At 34.1% G+C, this 19432-nt stretch overlaps 1 protein-coding gene across 1 annotated transcript; it reads right to left on the bottom strand.

Annotated features, from left to right (window-relative positions):
• Window positions 1-3986: 3986 nt before the first annotated feature.
• LOC132736699 (voltage-gated potassium channel subunit beta-1-like) lies at window positions 3987-18597 on the bottom strand (the record flags this gene model as incomplete). The annotated part of the gene is given in 5 exon segments (XM_060723924.1): window positions 3987-4016; window positions 5666-5745; window positions 7638-7675; window positions 9529-9572; window positions 18308-18597. Coding segments are annotated over 5 exon segments (215 nt in total), but the record flags the coding sequence as incomplete, so codon positions are not given.
• Window positions 18598-19432: the final 835 nt, after the last annotated feature.

A 19432-nucleotide genomic window follows, 5' to 3' on the forward strand; every position in this document is an offset into this window, starting at 1 on the left:
AAGCAAATTTATGGCACACAAAAAACTAAAGGGAAATTTTGACATTTTTAAAAAATTCTGTAAAAAAAGAAAAAATTTGGGAAAATTGTTGGGTTTGTTTTTTTAAAAAAAAAAGAGTTATTTTTTAAAAAAGCTTTTACAAAACTGTTTAGAATTAATTTCCCTTATCAGAGAAGATCTGAGATAAAAAAATTTTTAAACTAAAGAAAAAGAAAAAAGCTTTGGGCCAAAAATACTGTTTTTAGTCTTTTCCCAAAATGAGTGATTCCCAAAAAAATTTTAATTTTACTTATGATGTGAAATGAAGGGGAGGTAATGAAGTAAAATTGTTAAAATGTTAAAAAAAATAAAGTTTTAATGCCCCCAGTCCAAAAAAAAAATTTTTTAAAAAACCCATATTTTTTTAAAACAGCCCTTTTTTATCACAAAAATTTTAAAGTATAACAATTTTTTTTCTTTTTTTTAACAGTCTGGAAAAGGGTGGGAAATTTTGTGAGCAGTCAATTACTTACTCCAGAATAGACTTACACCGGAATTAAGGATATTTTGGTTTTTTCCTTGGGGTACAAACAAACTTCGAAACAGCTTCGAAAAACAGGCGCAGCAGGTTGGCTAAAATATTGCTGTGACCCGTTAGTGCACCGTGAAGCTATAATGGTAAAAGTTTGTTTGAACAAGGGGGGGGGGGTGGGGGGGGGTGGGCATTTGCTTCGAAAAACATATATTTGCCAAGTTCCAGATAATATCTATTAACATACACCCTTTAATCTATAATTTCTTTTAATCAGTATTTTGGCTCCTCACCAGTTGTATTAAAGTGACTCCATTGAGATTTATTGACAAGATGGGACTGGAAATATATTGTTTTATTGTTAATAAATGTATTGTTTATTGTTTTTATATAACATTTCATGTTGGTTCTAGCCAATAACTTGTGTTCAAAATTTCAGATCATTCTTTCTTATTAATTAGTCTTATGGTAAAAATTGTGATAAATGACCCAAAATTGTAAAGTCTTCAGTTAAATGCTTTTAACTGACAATCTGAGTTACGATCATAAAAGAAATGATTTTCAATTTAATTAGGACTATACCTCTTCATTACCTTTCCCATACCTTTCTGTATAAATGTCCTAAAAATAAGTACCTGTAGTGTTGCCCTTTGAAAAAAAATTTATGTTTACAGTTTTTAGACTTTTATGGTTGTGTTCTATTGAACCTCAGTGGAGTTCCTGTAAGGATATTAATTTAAAGAAAATGGGTCTTAAGCTAAACTTGTGACACAAAGATCCATCTATGGACCATGTGTTTTTCCAGTATTTTTAATTAAAAGCAGGCACCTTGTTCAGAACAGAATTAAAGCTGGAGGATTAGGATTATAGACTAGTGCAAAGCACTTTGTCAAGTTAGTGCAGTAATGGGTTAAGTCCTTTATTTTACAGGAGTTAACCAGTTATTGCACTAAGGTGACAACTTTAATAACATACCTTCAAGATTTCACCGATAATCTTAATGTATCAAATCTGTATACAATTAATACATTGATTTTGTATAAAATAGCTTTCAAAATCATCTTGGATTTAAAAAAAACAAGAGGGCCATGATGGCCCTGAGGTCGCTCACCTGTATATAGGCCCCCAACCCCCCCCCAACATTGCAGGGCCAATTTTAACCCAAGGGCTTTTATTTGCACAAACTCGGTAGACACACCCATAAGAAGATGTTTCATGCTAAACATCTAAGCTCTAGCTCATTGGGCTTTTTGAAAGAAGATTTTTTTTTTAAGTTTTTACTATACACATATAGTTTTAAAAAAAACAATGACACCCCTGGGGCCGGGCCAGTTTTGACCCCAGGGCTTTTATTTGAACAAACTTTGTAGACACTTACTAGAAGATGTTTCATGCTTAATATCTAAACTCTAGCTATTTGTTTTTTTTCAAAGAAGATTTTTAAGTTTTTGCTATACACATATAAAGAAAATCAATGACCCCTGGGGCGGGGCCAATTTTGACCCCAGGGCTTTTATTTGAACAAACTTTGTAGACACTCACTAAAAGATGTTTCATGCTTAATATCTTAACTCTAGCTATTTGAGTTTTTTCAAAGAAGATTTTTTAAGTTTTTGCTATACACATATAAGGAAAAACAATGACCCCCCGGGCGGTGCCAATTTTGACCCCAGGGCTTTTATTTGAACAAACTTGGTAGACACCTATTAGAACATGTTTGATGCTAAATATCTTAGCCATAGCTCTTTGAGTTCTTTAAAAGAAGATTTTTTAAGTTTTTACTATATGCATATAGGGAAAATCAATGATCCCCCGGGGCGGGGCCAATTTTGACCCCAGGGCTTTTATTTGAACAAACTTGGTAGACACTTATTAGAACATGTTTCATGCTAAATATCTTAGCTTTAACTCTTTTGGTTCTTTAAAAGAAGTTTTTAAGTTTTTACAGTGAGTATATGCATATAGGGAAAATCAATGACCCCCTGGGGTGGAGCCAATTTTGACCCCAGGGCTTTTATTTGAACAAACTTGGTAGACATTTATTAGAACATGTTTGATGCTCAATATCTTAGCCATAGCTCTTTGCGTTCTTTAAAAGAAGATTCTTTTTAAGTTTTTACTATAATGCATATAGGGAAAATCAATGATCCCCCGGGGCGGGGCCAATTTTGACCCCAGGGCTTTTATTTGAAGAAACTTGGCAGACACCCATTAGAACATGTTTCATGCTAAATATCTAAGCTCTAGCTCTTTTGGTTCTTTAAAAGAAGATTTATTAAGTTTTTACTATATGCATATAGGGAAAATCAATGACCCCCCGGGGCGGTGCCAATTTTGACCCCAGGGCTTTTATTTGAACAAACTTGGTAGACACCTATTAGAACATGTTTCATGCTAAAAATCTTAGCTCTAGCTCTTTGAGTTCTTTAAAAGAAGATTTTTTAAGTTTTTACTATATGCATATAGGGAAAATCAATGACCCCCCGGGGCGGGGCCAATTTTGACCGCAGGGCTTTTATTTGAACAAACTTGGTAGACACTTATTAGAACATGTTTCATGCTAAATATCTTAGCTTTAACTCTTTTGGTTCTTTAAAAGAAGATTTTTTAAGTTTTTACTATATGCATACAGGGAAAAATCAATGACCCCCCCTGAGGCGGGGCCAATTTTGACCCCAGGGCTTTTATTTGAACAAACTTGGTAGACACCTATTAGAACATGTTTGATGCTAAATATCTTAGCCATAGCTCTTTGAGTTCTTTAAAAGAAGATTTTTTAAGTTTTTACTATATGCATATAGGGAAAATCAATGACCCCCAGGGCGGGACCAATTTTGACCCCAGGGCTTTTATTTGAACAAACTTGGTAGACACCCATTACAACATGTTTCATGCTAAATATCTTAGCTGTAGCTCTTTTGGTTCTTTAAAAGAAGATTTTTTAAGTTTTTACTATATGTATATAGGGAAAATCAATGACCCCCGGGGCGGGGCCAATTTTGACCCCAGGGCTTTTATTTGAACAAACTTGGTAGACACTCACTAGAAGATGTTTCATGCCAAATATCTAATCTCTAGCTCTTATGGTTTTTTAAAAGAAGATATTTAAAGTTTTTTCTTTCGGTTGCCATGGCAACCAGAGTACTGCATGGAATCAAATTCTTTGAACAATTTTTAAAGGTGACTACCAAAGGAACATTCCTGTGAAGTTTGGATGAAATTGGCTTAGTGGTTTATGAGGAGATGTCATTTAAAGTAAAAGTTTACGGACGGACGACGGACGGACGGACGACGGACGGACGCCGGACGAAAAGCGATCACAAAAGCTCACCCTGTCACTTTGTGACAGGTGAGCTAAAAACACCCTCTTTTGCTATACTTTGTAGACAATATATTACAACTATACAAGGCTATTCTAAACAGTGTAAAAAAAACTGAGTATTGCCAAACATGCAGCTGGCCCCACATGGCTTACCTCATAGCAATCTGGTCAGTGAAATGAATTCTGTAAGGCAAAAATTATACAACAACGTTCTTATTGGCCTATAATTTACAAAACAACTGGACAATGTTGGCCACTTTAATGGTGAGGCAAAAATTATACAATAACGTTCTTATTGGCTGATAATTTGCAAACAACCAGACAATGTTGGCCACTTTAATGGTGAGGCAAAAATTATACAATAACGTTCTTATTGGCTGATAATTTGCAAACAACCAGACAATGTTGGCCACTTTAATGGTGAGGCAAAAATTACAAAATGTTCTGAAATCTTATTGGCCCATAATTTATAAACAACTGGACAATGTTGGCCCTTTTAGCAGTCATTCAACATTCCATAGTTCAATCCTAGTTATCAAAAGAGTATTAAAAGCTTGTTTATTACTCAGACCATAGTTATGGCAAAATGTTAATAACTTCATATCATACATTAATTTACTTACATGTCCATGCTTGAGAATAACAGAGTAACAATTACATATTGAACATAAGGAAATTAATTATTTCAGAATGGGTCTGTAATCAAGATGGTAATTATGACCCTATATAACAAAGACAATATACATGTTACTTTGTGCAATAATTTTAAAAATTGTCAAATGCTTTGTAAAGAATGAAATACAAAATATATAACAAAGATAGTAAAACTTTTCCTAGTCTTACCCATGTAAAGAAAGTTTTATGAGGAATGGATCTGTATTGCTTAATTTAAGGATATAAATATCTGATCTATAATTATAGTCCTGGCAACATTACCAGTAATGTGTAGCCTTTTCAATGACCATAACATGTTCATATTGTATGTTGCATTTACGTGTTTTAGCATAATATTCAACATGAAAAGTAGAAATGTAACAGGCAAAGTCGTCTAGTGGTTAAGGTGTCTGCCTCTCAACCCAGCAATCATGGGTTTGAGTCGTACTTGGGAAGTAATTTATGCCTCCTTGTAAGTAATCAGTACTGTTTTGTTCCAGGAAGTGAATAACTGTTAAAATAATCGTCAACTTATTACAACTGAGATAAAATAAATATGTTTAAAATAAATATATACAGATTTTTGTTATTCTGTTTAACATAAACCAAATTCATGTCATCAGAATAATATCACAGGGACTCAAAACAGTGTTGGGATAGTGTTAAAAGTGTTTTCTAGAAAAAAAAACTGAATATATAAAATATATGTTATATTTACAGTATATTATTTTTTTTCTAGAATTTCTTTTTACACTATCTCAACACCGTGCCTAAGTCCCTGTGATTAGACTTTAAGACTTTTTGTTGGGTAAAAATTATAATCATCAAAATGCAATAATAAAATATGAATATAACATTTACAGCCAAGATGAAAAGATTGGCCTGGTTTTAAACTCTATGACATTGTTGCCTACATGAAGTTGAGAGTTAAAATGAGCTGCGTCACGACAAAACCAACATAGTGGGTTTGCGACCAGGCAATCTGATCAGGATCCATGCTGTTCGCTATCAGTTTCTCTACTTGTAATAGGGTTTGTAAGCGAACAGCATGGATCCTGATCAGACTGCACGGATGTGAAGGCTGGTCTGGATCCATGCTGGTCGCAGACGCATTACGTTTGTTTTGTCATGATGCGGCTCAAATTATTATGTTCCTGGAAAAGAAAAAAATCTCTTACTTTCCGGCAGCATAAACTTCCGCTGTATCAAAGAAGTTGATGCCACTCTCATAGGCCAATGTGAGTAGCTCCTCTGCAGTCTGTAAAATAATAAACTAATTGTCATTCATAATGAAGTATAATTAACCCTTTCTCCTGCTAAATTTGGACAACAGACTTGTCTGGGTGTTAATATGGAGGTACCAACTGCTAAATGCAAGGGGTTTTGACATCAAATTAGTACAATGAAGCCCCCAATACAATGCAATAGAATAAAGTATAGTCAAACTGCGTGTTAATACTGTCTGGCCTTGCTCAGACAGTACTGCTGGCATAGGTATATCCGTGTTGCCATTATCATTCACTCTTGTGGCATATAACCGCACCCGTTCAAGTTCAAATTTCACCGCACCCGTCCAAGTTCAAATCTCACCACAGCCGTCCAAGTTCAAATCTCACCGCACCTGTCCAAGTTCAAATCTCACCGCACCGGTTCAAATTCAAATCTCACTGCACCCGTCCAAGTTCAAATCTCACCGCACCCGTCCAAGTTAAATCTCACCGCACCCGTCCAAGTTTAAATCTCACCGCACCTGTCCAAGTTTAAATCTCACCGCACCTGTCCAAGTTTAAATCTCACCGCACCCGTCCAAGTTCAAATCTCACCGCACCCGTCCAAGTTCAAATCTCACCTGCACCCGTTCAAGTTCAAATCTCACCGCACCGGTTCAAATTCAAATCTCACTGCACCCGTCCAAGTTCAAATCTCACCACACCCGTTCTCAAAGCACCCGTCCAAGTTCAAATCTCACCACACCCGTCAAAGTTCAAATCTCACCGCACCCGTTCAAGTTCAAATCTCACCGCACCCAACCAAGTTCAAATCTCACCGCACCCGTCCAAGTTCAAATCTCACCGCACCTGTTCAAGTTCAAATCTCACCGCACCCAACCAAGTTCAAATCTCAGCGCACCCGTCCAAGTTCAAATCTCACTGCAACTGTCCAAGTTCAAATCTCACCGCACCTGTTCAAGTTCAAATCTCACCGCACCCAACCAAGTTCAAATCTCACCGCACCCATCCAAGTTCAAATCTCACCGCACCCGTCCAAGTTCAAATCTCACCGCACCCGTCCAAGTTCAAATCTCACCGCACCCGTCCAAGTTCAAATCTCACCGCACCCGTCCAAGTTCAAATCTCACCGCACCCTTTCAAGTTCAAAACCCACTGCACCCGTCCAAGACCCGTCCAAGTTCAAATCTCACCGCACCCGTCCAAGTTCAAATCTCACCGCACCTGTCCAAGTTCAAATCTCACCGCACCTGTTCAAGTTCAAATCTCACCGCACCCAACCAAGTTCAAATCTCACCGCACCCATCCAAGTTCAAATCTCATATAGTGATATCACAACAATCTTTCAAATCTTGTTAGGTATTAAGCTGCATCAATCAATATATTATATGTTAAAATTTTACATACCAGGAACATATTAAAGACTATAAACCCTTTATTAACGACCTTAACCACTCGGCCACTTTTCTAACATATAATATTATCATAATAAAAGTTTGTCCTAAGGCACTCTTGCCTTTTTTGACAAATTAAACATTAACTTTATCTTTAGAATATTTTTGTCAATTGTAAGAGGGTGTTTACAACTGTATTATTATTTGAGAATATAACAACATGGTGGCTAGCATATATGAGCCGCGTCACAACAAAACCAACATAGTGCGTTTGCGACCAGCATGGATCCAGACCAGCCTGCGCATCCGCGCAGTCTGATCAGGATCCATGCTGTTCGCTATCAGTTTCTCTACTTGTAATAGGGTTTGTAAGCGAACAGCATGGATCCTAATCAGACTGCGTGGATGCGCAGGCAGTCTGGATCCATGCTGGTCGCAAACGCCTTATGTTGGTTTTGTCGTGATGCGGCTCATATGCACATTAGAGTTTATTATCATTACGACAGTGGAACAATCCAAACTCTCACCTCATCTGAAGTCTGTGCACCAAACGTTACCCAGGTACCTGTTAAAAAAATAAAAACTTGTTTCAACTTATTCCCATAAAAACAACAAAGAACACATTTTTATGTTAAAGGCAAAAACAAAACAGTCAATTTTGGAATCCAATAACCAATTTCGCAATTATTTACTTGATTTTAATACATTTTTATATGGACATACTTATTGAAACATAGATAATATAAATTTGTACATTTGTACAGCTTTGGTTACCTTGACAGCAATGTTAAATTCATTAATAGGTATAATTGGAAAGAAGGGAATGGAAAATTGATGAATTTTAATGTCAATGTATATAATTATGTAAAAACCTTTTCGTTTTCAGCATCAAGCCAGCACTTTCTTAAGTTATTCAATATTGAGACTTAAACAAATATTTTAACTGCTAGGGGATCTGGCAGTGAGTTTTATTTGCATTCAAATTTCTTGTAAACTCAATCTTATAAATGTATAATTAAATTAATTCAGACAAATGGTAAACTTGTATAAATTTACCAAATTTTACAAAGCTTTTCAAGCAGTTCAACTCAAATTTAAATCACATTTAACTAAAATGAATCTGGCATCGGTAGTTTTAATTATCTCAGTATTTGCCAATATCTCAAATCTTAATATGTATGAGCCGCGCCACAACAAAACCAACATAATGGGTTTGCAATCAGCATGGATCCAGACCAGCCTGGGCATCTGCGCAGTCTCAGATCAGAATCCATGCTGTTCGTTATCAGTTTCTTTACTTGTTATAGAGTATGTAAGCGAACAGCATGGATCCTGATCAGACTGCGCGAATGCGCAGGCTGATCTGGATCCATGCTGGTCGCAAACGCATAATATTGGTTTTGTCGTGACGCGGCTCATATCATGTACATGTACATTACCAATATTAACAGTTTTCTGTATGATAATTAATATTGGCTCTGTATCAATTAACAATGCTGATGTCTATCAATATTAACATGTATGAACAGCGGAATATTTGTTTGCTTTATTGATAAACACTGGAAACAAGTAACTTATCAATGCGGATTTTGAACAATGAAACTTGTCTAGCTGTTATGAAGTTAGACTTAATCTGGATCAAGGTAAATATCAGTGCAGGCCTTATTAACGATAAATCACAAATTTGAGAAATTGACCTAAATGAGCTGGGTCTGAGGTTAAAGAAAAGGGAAATTAATCTCTAATTTAAACTCAGCACTCAGTTATTTGATTGGTCAGAAACTGCCATATATAGAATATCCACTGACCAATGAAAATCCTGAAATTTGAGACAGATTGCATAAAGATGAGTAATATCCTAGACAATTTTAGCCAAACTTTACAAAATTGCCTAACTTTACAAAATTATTATGTCACCATGTGCTCTGGAATATACTGAATTGTTCATTTTAGACATCATTAAGGCCCTTTTTCACATTATAATATCCAGTTTGTTTTACAGAAAATAACTTGGTTTAATTAGGACTCTACTGAGCTTTTTTGACATTGCAGGATTGGAAATATTTTTGTGAGACTTGTGTACATTTTGATGCAAATTTTCAGATCGTCTGCTCAATAGACAGATTTTCCAGAATCATTATTTCAATTGTGGAAAATGATGAGAAAATGACAACATTCCCTTACGTGTTTTTTTTCCAGAATTATTATTTCAATTGTGGAAAATGATGAAAAATGGAAGCATTGAAATGCTTTTAAGTGACAAATCAGTCAATGAATAAGTGTTCCAAGGTGATCTAAGTTATAACGAAATTCAAATTTTATGTTTTTACGCTTTTGAAGCTCAGTGGGGTTCCTTTAATGAACATACTTATTGAAGACACCAATGTTGACAGAAAGTAGAAGAAAATGTTTGTATACCTAGTCCTACAACTGACACTCTTAGACCAGACTTTCCCAAATTCCTGAAAAATAAAAAATAAAAAAATTCATAAGATATTACAAATAATAAAACTAATTAAGATAATATACTAATAATTAAACCTGAAGATATAATTAAATCTTCTGAATGTGCTTACCTGTGCAACTGTCATAATTTTTGGGGATCTGATATATTATCATCAAAATTTCAAGGTAAATCAAACAGCTAGGGTATACACCTTCACTATTCAACTTGGACAGAATAAGAACCCTAATTTTATTTTGCTAATGTCTTGCTGTATAAAATTGGCAGAAAAGGACTCAGAAAAGGTTCAGCTTCTGTCCCTGCATTATGTTGTACATAATTATTGAGATTAGTATACAGTACTTAAACTAGAATTCCGCGAGTCAAATGTGTCGCCTTGTGAACAATATAGTTTAAGAGAAATGGCCAGGACAAAAATGAAATTTGAAAATCAACAAAGGGCAATAACTCAAAAAATAAGAAATGCAGAGTACCAGTTCTTGTGCACTGCACTTCTTCTTAATGAGATCTATCATCCTACGAAGTTTCAAGTCCATAGCTTTTTATACTTTAGAAGAAATGGCCTGGACAAAAATAAAGTATGAAAATTAACAAAGGGCAATAACTCAAAAAATAAGAAATGCAGAGTACCAGTTCTTGGGCACTGCAATTCTTCCTAAAGAGATCTATCATCCTATGAAGTTTTATGTCCATAGCTTTTATACTTTAGTAGAAATGGCCTGGACAAAAATAAAGTATGAAAATAAACAAAGGGCAATAACTCAAAAAATAAGAAGTGCAGAGTACCGGTTCTTGTGCACTGCACTTCGGGTCATTATAAGAAGCATGCATACCAAGTTTGAAGTCAATCCGATTTATAATGACTGACTTATGCTCCGGACAAGCTTTAGGGGACGCCGACGCCGACAACGACGACACTGCCGACAAAAGTAACCCCTATATGTCGCGACACAAAAACCTTCAAATATAGATATTTATATATCACTTTAGAGTACAGTGGACTAGTACTTTTTGACTACAAATCCAGGTCGCAAGTTTGATCCCATGATACTGTGACTAAAATTAGCAGTAAATTTTACAAAAGAGACTTAAAGGATAGCCTTATGACAGACGGACATAAGGACAGTGGTAAATCTATATGCCCCACTCACCGCCCCCACCACCTTGGCCCATTCTCTTTTTAAAAGCTACCCAGGGGTATGAGAACAGGTTCTGTGAAAGAATTTTTTACACCCTGCACATAAAAGAAATGGTTGCTTCTCCTGAAATGTAGTAACCATTGTATTGGCTGGCTCCGAAAATAAAATTACTAACACTCTTCTTGAGTATGTGGCTAACCCCTCATATAGGTTTCTTTGGCAACTATAAACAAATGTATGTTTCACAAGTGATGTACAAACTGACAAATGCATAACTTGACTTAAACCATTTGATACTGGTGGTATTAAATCTGTTATACTTAATTACATTGGTCAAAACATAAACCCTGTGCCAAAAAATCAAACTATTAAATTCAGGCTGACAGTAGATTTTAACATTCACCTTGTTGGATCAAACCAAACATGATTAGCCACCAGTATATATCCAGGCCCGAGCCTGCACATCTCAGATCAGTCTGGCCTGAGGCTCAATTATTATTATAACTGTTGGCAGACTTTAAAACTTCAATTTGAACTCTTGAATGACCTATAATGGGTAATGAACACTCAGTGCAACAAATGGATGTTTAGTCTGAGACATCTCTATTAAAGACAAAAATCAGCATGGAAATAGTTTTTGAGTTTAAAACGGTCTTTGTTATTTTATATTGTATTCTTCTATAAACTATAATCATTAACTAACAGGAAAGGGGGAGGGGGAGGAGGATGCACAATAAAATATCAACCAAGATCTTGATCTTTTATGACAGCGCATTTTTTCCATGACAAGGCAACACAACTCTTGATAAAATTTATTTTTACTGGAAAATTGATGAAAGCTATCTTAAATTTCTAAAGATTCTCTGTTCTCTAGAACTCACAGACTCTCTCCAAAGATTTATAGCATAACAATGCCCCTATTTAACTACACAACATGATATATAATGCAACAATCAATTCCAATTTTCTCCCCCCAAAAATCTTAACATCTTGAAACAGGCTACAATCAATATTATTTCTTACGAAATGATAACATTTTTCTGAACTTTGTGTCAAAACTGACATAACCGAATACCTGTATTTTCTAGTGAAATCGTTCAACATGATCAATAAAGTACAAACTTCACATAATTACCAAATAAAACTTAACTTATATGGTATAAAGAATAATTATATAAATACACACAATACCTGCATCTTATGGATGTCATTTTTTATCCCCTATCCTTAGAAATTTAGAATCTACACTGTCTCCTGTATTATATAAAACACTATATATGTAATGTCTGTAATTCCATTTGAAGTAGATATGTCTTAAAAATCTAAAATGGCTCGTTGTCCACGCCAGCTGTGAAAGGCAGTTCACGAATCAATAAATGAAGTTTTGCCAACTTTCTTTCACACATAAATAAGCAGAAAATCACAGCTTCAGTAAATATACAATGACTCTACAATGATTTACAACCAACAGCTTTTATATATGTATATAATTATATTAATATAATTATATAAAGAAATCAAACACATTTTGCCCACATTATAACTTATATTATAGCATCCATATCGAGGGTTGACCGCAAAACTGTTGTACGTCTTTCTTTATTTGAATATAAGTTACGTCAACCCTCGATATACAAAATTAGAAGACAAGCTAAAAATCCATAAAGCACTGTGTTAAACACTGGTTATATACTCATATATAGAATACATGGCAAGATATCCATATACTAACCAATGTAACTTCTCATTAATATTTATCCGTTTTACAAACCTCTATAAAATATCAGTACATCTATAAACTATGCATTATTCATAAACTATGATTATCCCAGACAGTTGTCAATTAGCATTTTGATTTGCCAAGCTTATTCTTCCTAACTAACAATATGTCTATAACATGCATTACTTGTAACTCAGATTGCAAAAAAAGATAGATAAAGAATACAAAAGGTAGTGTTTAACAGATTGGCATTTCAAAGCCATTTTTTTTTCTTCATTTTATTTATTCATATAAAATATATAAAGGTCAATTATTTTTGATTGCACGCAACAGTGATCAACCTTATAATTTGAACCTGCATGATTAAAGACCCTAATCATAAAAATAATCTTTCAGTGTAAAAAAATGCAAGCCTCCAGATTTTTTTTAAAGGCCCATTAAGGACCAGCAGAAATCCATCAATTTTTTTTTAATCAAAAAGCTTTTTAGTTATGTTTCCAAAAATTATAAAAATCATGTTTGCCCATTCTTAAGGAGGAAAGGAATATTTGTTTCTGAGGCATAATGTTCTTTTATTTTTTTATCAAACCTAAATAGGGGTAGAATGTTTGCGAAAAAACTTACAAATGTTCATATCATACTTTTTGCGAAAAAACTTATAAATGTTCATATAATAATTTTTGCGAAAAAACTTATAAATGTTCATATAATAATTTTTGCGATAAAACTTATAAATGTTCATATCATATTGTATATAATGATTCAAAGTTTTACCAGGATTTACATGGTAAAGAATACTGAGGATTAATTTTGAACAATGTCAATCTTAGTTTTTTTAAAGATTCATTTAGCTCATCATTCTGCAGGTGTTCCTCATAGGCCTCTATCTGAAAGTAACTTTAAAAACTGTAATCTTATCTAAATGTAGGAAATGAATACACCAAAGTATGTGAGATCTTCTATCATTAAAGCTGCGTGCATCCAGATAAGCCAAAATATTTTTAAGGGAATTCTTTAGAAAAATTTAATAAAATTTTAAGAAAAGTAAAAAAAAATTCCAGATTCAAGAAATAATTTACATGTTATGTGCCATAAATGACTAAATTTGCAGTCGTTATCCCCATTATCTACTGTGTACAGTAACTTATAACACAAAAAAGGTGCTTTTTTTAGCATATTTTGGCATCATTTTGGTACTTTACATGGATAATGTAAGTGCCGTTTGCAATGTGTGTATATTACTTATTTTTGTTCACTTTACAATGTTTTACTTTAAAATACATTTTCAAAATTAGAATGAATCTGGAGGCATACTGCTTTAAGTCAGACTTGGGTGTACAGAGCTCATGGATTATATTCATCAGAATCATCACCAGTCACATGTGCAATATGCTCCCAATAATTGATTAAACATTTTGACCCCATGTTTTGAAATTTCTTGTCTCTTGGACATATTAAGATTATAACAAAATATGAGCCGCGCCAAGACAAAACCAACATAATGTGTTTGCGACCAGCATGGATCCAGACCAGCCTGCGCATCCGCGCAGTCTGATCACGCTGTTCGCTTACAAACTCTATTACAAGTAGAAAAACTGATAGCTAACAGCATGGATCCAGATCAGACTGTGCGGATGCGCAGGCTGGTCTGGATCCATGCCGGTCGCAAACGCATTACGTTGGTTTTGTTGTGACGCGGCTCAATTATAAATTTCCACGGTCACCTGAATATCATTAAAGCAGAGTTTATACTGTAATTACCAACAGCTTTCAAGCCGGTAATGAACTATTTTTTCAAAAACCAAATTAACGTGTTATTCAATTAACCCCCAATGCTATATTGTTTATAAGTAACAATTGAACTCAATTATTGCAAACATCTTAACTAAACAAGCATATGTAACTAGAGACAGCTATTAAAACACATCTGCATTCCACATATCTCATAACTGTCTCAATTAAATATCTTGATTAACAGAATGCAATAAGAACAGCATCACTTTTTTTCCCTGATAATATCTTTCAAATTACTTTTACTAACTATATAATCATAGTATATTCAAAAACGCTGCCTCCTCATTCCTCCGCCAGATATTTATTACACTTTTACAGTTCTTTGAGCTTGGAAAAACAACTAAAAATAAATCCACCAGCAATGATTACCAGGTAAAAAAACAACATCAATATGAACTCCAGGTAAAAAAAAATATCAAAAACTTAAATATCACAATCACATCAGTACGCCAAAATCAACAAAAAACAAAACTAAAAAAAAAAAAAAAATCAGCACTCATAAATCCTTCACAAGGAATTTTTTTTTGCCCTATTTCTATATTAATTCAGACGAGATCAGACAATACCCATGCTGAGATGTCTGAGAGGGTAATGGTTTTCATGATGCCTTGTTACTAATTACAAAACACTTGCAATCAATGCATATTATACTCCCAGGTAACATTCTCATAACCTTCAATACATATCCACAAAATAATCATAACAATACAAACATTAGGTAGATCTGTAGTACAAATGTATTACTACTGTGAGTATAGGTGTATGATGATAATCAGGAACTCTCTGTTAAATTCTGTAGTAACTGTAAAGGTGTATCAAGATAATCAACAGCTTGGTAGATCTTTAGAATAGTCTTGTGTCATAGTTTGGTGACCTTTCTGTTGAAAATGTGTCAGAGTTAAATCGTATACATATACAGTAAAAACCCACTTTACGACCACCCCGTTTTCGAGACAAACCCGCTAATGAGAACGAATTTTTTAAGACCCAATTTTTTTATTCTTTATTTCATTGGTTGCCAACCCCGATTTTGAGACCACCCCGTTATTCCCTAATATGACCAGTAAATTCAGTCCCGTTTCGTACATTATGTACATTTGGAAACCCATAAATATGACCGCTGGCACTTTCTCACCTTGATATTGATATGCATTATGTATATTGCTGAAATCCTTTTGACACGTGATGTAAACAACAGTTGTCCTAGTTTTACGATATTTAACGACATCCAATTTATGGCAGAGGTCATGGTTAGTTTGTATCAAACCCGGAAATAATCAATACTTGCCGAATATTCTTAATTTCACACCTTTAATGTCATAATTGTAGGATTAAAATAACAAAATATTGAACAGAAAACTTTCGGTTAGTTTTTTAGAGGTGTTGTCGCTATCATTATTATAATCACTTTTGTTTCATAATTTTAAACAAACATAAATGTGATGCAATTATGTTTTTTGAAATTGTTATCGGCAATGAAAACTATGAAAATAATTAAAGGTTAATTGGTCTGTTTGTTTTGTAGTCAATTGGCGATTTTCATCAGTCTTTAATTGAGTAACTTGTGTCATTCTTTTAACTAGAATATAAAAATCAGTTTGTGTTTAAAGACATTCATATTTATTTTATGAAATAAAGTTTTAAAAACAAAGATTTACAGTGATTAACTGCGTTGGCCTGTTATAGGAAGGCGTACGTGTATAAGCTTCTACCCCCCCCCTCCTTCAATACTAGTTTTAATATTATAAATGTTATTTGCAATAAATAAAGCAATCAATAAATATAGTTATTAGGATTTTTTTTTTGTTCCCAATATAGAAGGCGTACGTGTATAAGCGTCTCCCCCCCCCCCCCCCTTTTTAATTTAAGTTTAAATTTCAAATACAGCTTTTTAATCTAAGTGTGGGATATAATCCCACCTTTTTCCGGCTTCAACTACTGCAATTATTTGCATATTTGGGGCAGGAAATATTGTACTCACTAGTCATATATGCAGATATTAACTAAATACAGTTTTTTCCCTATAATAAATGAAGCATATGCTCGCCCATATGGTTTTATACCGGTGGCAAGGGTAAATAAACCCAACACATAGACATTCATAATATATTTTGTATCTTTAGAGAAGTTTAAAAATTTCATAAAGTCTATTTGAGCTGCACTTTGAAATAATGAAAAGGAAACGTAAAGAACTTTGTCTTAAAGAAAAAATTGAGTTGATTAATGAAAGTGCAGGCCCCGCAAAAGCCAAAGGCAAGTTGCTGAAAAATATGGAATTGGAAAAATACAGGCATTATGTCTTCTCATTTGAAATAGGTTAACCCAGAAATAAAAATGCACAGTACATGTTATCCTTTAATGCATTGCCTGGTTTTCAGTTTGACCAAACTCATTAAAGAGACCAACCCGCTATTAAGACCAAATTTGCAAAGTCCCTCCAGTGGTCTCATTAGCGAGTTTTACTGTACATGCACAGTGCGTTAACTAGACTGCAGGTATTAGTTACTCGCACTCCAGAGCATGCCCATAGAGCTATACCAATAAAAGTTTGTTTTGGGGATTAGCATAGAAAAACCCACATTTATCGAGTTCCAGATAACATCTAATGATCTATTGCAGTCAGTTTATCATCATCGATCTGTAACCACTGATTTCCTAATCAATGGCCATGATTTTTTAACCATTATATTGGTTTTTTCAGTACAGTAATTCCTCTGATAATTCCACCCATTCCTCACTCAAACAATCTCCCAATATTAATTACCTTGTTTTATTCTTATATTGGTTTTTCTGCATTCTGTAGGAGCATGAATTTACACCAGCAGCTTACCTTTAAGTCTGCTGAAGAAAACTTTTGAACAGGTGCTGTATAGACATTGATATGTTGCACAATTAAAAGAAATTAAAAATACAAAAATAGAAAGATATGTTAAATCAATTAGACAGGAATGTTTAACAAACAAGTGGTTCAGATAAACAACAACTTGAATTATTCTGATAGAGAAACAACCATATTTTCAGTCAGTTTTCATAGATTTGTTATTATATGTTACATAAAAATTATATTCTATGGGAATTTCCTATAATTTTTCGGATAGAAATTTATTTCTGTACATGGTGTATACATGTACATTCAGGCATACAGTAGGTAAATTAGCCTTTAATACCTGAGTCCTGTCAATTATAGCCATGGCTCTGACCCAACCACTGTGAAATATTAGTGGGCTTTGTAAATTTTTCAATTCCATTGTGGAAATGGACTATTACGGTGACAAATTTAACACTTAAACTGGCTTGTTTTTTGTGTCTCCAATATGAGCCATGTCACGACAAAACCAACATAATGGGTTTGCGACCAGCATGGATCCAGACCAGCCTGCGCATCCGCGGATGCGCAGGCTGGTCTGGATCCATGCTGGTGGCAAAGCCATTATGTTGGTTTTGTCGTGACACATCTCATATATAGCCTAGTTCAAGTCTCCAAATTTACCCAAAAGGGTCGATCAACCCAGTGAACCATTCCCAATATAATCAGGTTTTTTTCTCTCTCAGTACTTTTGGGATTCTAGAATTGGGAATTTGTACAATGTTTTAGACAAAATTGGGAATTATAACTTACAGCAAGTTGTATACATCAAATAAGAAAATATTTGTTTAATTTAAATTCTTCCCATACTTAGCACACAATCACGCAAACTTACAACTTTATAATTGGCACACTTTGTGCAGTTAAATATAACAAAATGACAATAATTTTACTTATTTCATTTTTTGTTCTTTGAATTGGGAATTATCTGCTTGAAATTGGAAAAAAACAACAACACTTTTTGGCATTCAGGGAACATGACCAAGTATCGTTCATAAAATTGTGCCAGAAAAAAACCTGTTATGACAAAAAAAACAACAAAAAACAACAACAACACTGAAGTGATTTCGAAAAACGATGCCATGGTCTGCTATACATATTCAAGTGTATCCGTACATTATTCAGTACATTACAGAAACTACCATTAATTCTGAAAATGATGTGCCATACAACCATGCTATTAGCATACAAAACATGAATACAAATCCACTTACTTGTGATGCATTTTTGTAGCCATTGTCCCTTGCTATTGGTTGGAAATATATTGAACCAAACTGCCAACAATAATTCCTATTTGCTTTTGCCTGTAACAAAAACAAAGGTTAATATCATACAATGTACCGTAACCAAGAGTATATAATACATTGTCATGGATATACAAGTCACTGAACAAAGACATTCATTATGACTAGGAAAATTCATAACATACCTTGTTACACAAGATCTGAAATAATCCAAATATCACACCGTTTAATTACCGTCTCTAGAAGATCAGAGGCACAAATAACGGCACTAGTTAACCTATAATCTCTGATACAATGTATGTCATGTTTTACCTTAAGTTACAAAAAAATAAAATGCCATTCTAATAAAAAATATAACATTAATCTAAAATGTTCTCAAAAACAATGCATATAATAAGGGTAATAGTAACCCTACAGGGCCTTTTTACCCTTCTTTGCTGTAGCCTGTATCAGGCTACTTCCCCAAGCCAAGTGACTACCTTTTTTCCCCAAAAAACAGTCTAAAATTCCCCTTCTGCCAAATATTTCCCCTTTAACTGAAGAATAAAACTTGTAAACAAACTTTCTAGTTTAAAAATAGATAATTGTTTTGTCCAATGAAAGCTAATAATTCAATAACCCAATAGAGGGATACCTTGATTTAATACAATTGATGTTAACTCAGAGCCTCAGTCTGATTTTGTAACTTTATAAAAACAGCATGGGAAATCCCTGCTGCCTTATTTTTTAGTGCACATGTGATTTGTTACGACAATATGGCGACCAATAGGATGTCACTAATGTAATCAATGTCACAGAACAAGAAGGAAATACGATTGAGTGAAGTTTGTAATTGTTTATTAAAAATTGGATGAATTGATGACCTTGTTAGTGCAAGCCCATGTGTCCGAGTAGCACAACAAGCCCAACTGTTGGAAATTACTAAGCGAGCCTAGCACATCAGTGCCAGTAATACAGTGTAAACTGATAATAATGTACCCTCTGAATCAAACCAAGAACCCTAACATGACCAACGTAAAATACTATAAATAGGAAATATGAGTTAATATAAAGGGGCAATAAATTGATCTGTAAAAAATGTCTTTTACTCCTTTT

Source organism: Ruditapes philippinarum, unplaced genomic scaffold, assembly GCF_026571515.1.
Source record: "Ruditapes philippinarum isolate M1 unplaced genomic scaffold, ASM2657151v2 ctg10124_1_1_1_1, whole genome shotgun sequence".
Taxonomy (NCBI): Eukaryota; Metazoa; Mollusca; class Bivalvia; order Venerida; family Veneridae; genus Ruditapes; species Ruditapes philippinarum.